The sequence below is a fragment of the Haliaeetus leucocephalus genome, unplaced genomic scaffold (assembly GCF_000737465.1).
Source record: "Haliaeetus leucocephalus isolate CR32 unplaced genomic scaffold, Haliaeetus_leucocephalus-4.0 Scaffold186, whole genome shotgun sequence".
Taxonomy (NCBI): Eukaryota; Metazoa; Chordata; class Aves; order Accipitriformes; family Accipitridae; genus Haliaeetus; species Haliaeetus leucocephalus.
The window spans coordinates 357256-359112 of record NW_010972622.1 but is presented as its reverse complement, the minus strand read 5'-3'; the positions used below and the strand labels follow the sequence as shown (position 1 = coordinate 359112).

General features: G+C 65.4%; 1 protein-coding gene across 1 annotated transcript in view; it reads right to left on the bottom strand.

Moving 5' to 3' along the window:
* MAP3K12 (mitogen-activated protein kinase kinase kinase 12) overlaps positions 1-1857 on the bottom strand; it is a 9458-nt gene that overhangs the window by 1389 nt on the left and 6212 nt on the right. The window contains 1 exon segment of the mRNA XM_010565152.1: positions 1338-1618. Within this exon segment, the coding sequence (XP_010563454.1) occupies positions 1338-1618 (281 nt within the window).

Genomic DNA, 1857 nt, shown 5'->3' with positions numbered 1-1857 from the left:
GGGCAGCCCCCCTCCCCATGGCACCTGAACCTTGCCCCCCCCTCCAGGGCCGATGGGCAGCCCCTCTCAAAGGTGCTAGGTCCTGGGGGGACTTATGGGACCCCCTCTACATGGTACGCAGTGCTGGGGGTCCTGGGGGAAACCCTTCCCCTGATAGCCTGACCCAGGGGACTCCCCCCTCCATGCCTCCATGCTTCCTATTTGGGGAGGGGGCCTGACATACCCCCCTACAGTATCTGTTCCTGACACCCTCCCACTCCATTTCCAAGGGGACACCCCCTGCCCATGGCACTTGTTTCAGGTGGTCTCAGGTTCCCCCAGCCACCCCCCCGCCATGGTGTCCATCCTTGGGGGGCTCCAGGACCCTCCTGGGAGACCCCATGCTCCCCTACCCCCCCCCCATGGTACTTGGTTTTGGGGTCTCTGGGAACCCCCCCCTTCCCCTTGTTACCTTGTCATAGGGAGCTCACAAGACCCCCTCCCCATAGTAGCTCATCCTGGGGGGCACTGGGGAGATCCTGAGACCACCTGCCCATGATGTCCACCCTCGGGGGGGGCCTGGGACATCACCCCCTCCCCCTGGTACTTGATCCTAGGGGGGTCTGGGGACCCTGATCCTGCCATACTCAGTAGGGGACACCCCCCCCTGCTTCCCCTTGCCAACCCCAGTGTGAGGGACTCAGGGGACACCACCCCCCCCAGCCCTGGAGGACCTTAGGAACTCCCACCCAACGGCACCCATCCCTGGGGACCCTGAGGAACATCCTTCCCCTCGATAACCCCATCCTGGGGGCTCAGGGGACATCTTCCTCATAATACCTAGCCCTGGGGAAGCCTAGGGACCCCCCTACTCCATGGTACCCATCCCCGGGGGCCCTGGAGACCCCCTTCCCTTTGCTAACCTCATCCTGGGGGGGGCTCAAGGGATCCCTGCCCCACACTACCCAGCCCTAGGGGACCCTAAGGACCCCTGCAGCCCATAGTACCAAGCCATGGGCCATCCTAGAGACACCCTTCCCCTTGCTAATCCTGTCCTGGGGGGCTCAGGGGACACTCTACCTCATAACACCAAGCCCTGGGGGACGCTAGGGACCCCTACACCTTAATACCCAGCTCTGGGGGGACCCCAGGGACCCCCATCCAACGGCACCTATCCCTGGGGGGACCCTGAGGGACCTCCCTGCCCTTGCTAACCCTGTCCTCGAGGACCTTAAGGACCCCCACCCCATAGTACCAGCCGTGGGAGACCCTAGGAACCCCCCACCCCATGCTGGGACCACCCCACCCCATGGTGTCACCCATCCCCGGGGGGGCTGTGGGTGCTCCCCAGCACCCACCCTGGGGTGGGGGCATCACCTTGGGGCTGAGCCCCCCTTGACGGCGGCCAGGACCCTCGGGGGGAGCGGCATCCAGGGGGATCTCGGAGCCCTGGGAGAGCAGGTCCTCGGAACGGTCATCGGGACGCTCGTCCGTGTTGGTGCTGCCCACGTCGGGGGTGGCACTGTGCGAGGGCTCGCTCGTGTGCCCCTCGTCCCCGTCCCCATCCCCGTCCCCATCCGAGAAGTTCTCCGAGCTGAAGGTCGACAGCGACTGGCGCTTGCTCATGCCCGGGGGCCACCTAGGGAGGGGGAGAGTGTGTGTGTGGGGGTGAGAACCAAGGGATTCGGGGACCCACAGCCTCCCCCTGCACCCATCCTGGGCACCTGCTGATTCCCTGCATCCATCCCAGGTGTCTGAGCACCCATGGATTACCGCCCTCCCCACCCATCTTGGGCATCCAGGCATCCACGGACACCCCTGCACCCATCCTGGGCTGCTGAGCACCCATTGATACCACCCTCCCTGCACCCATCCAGG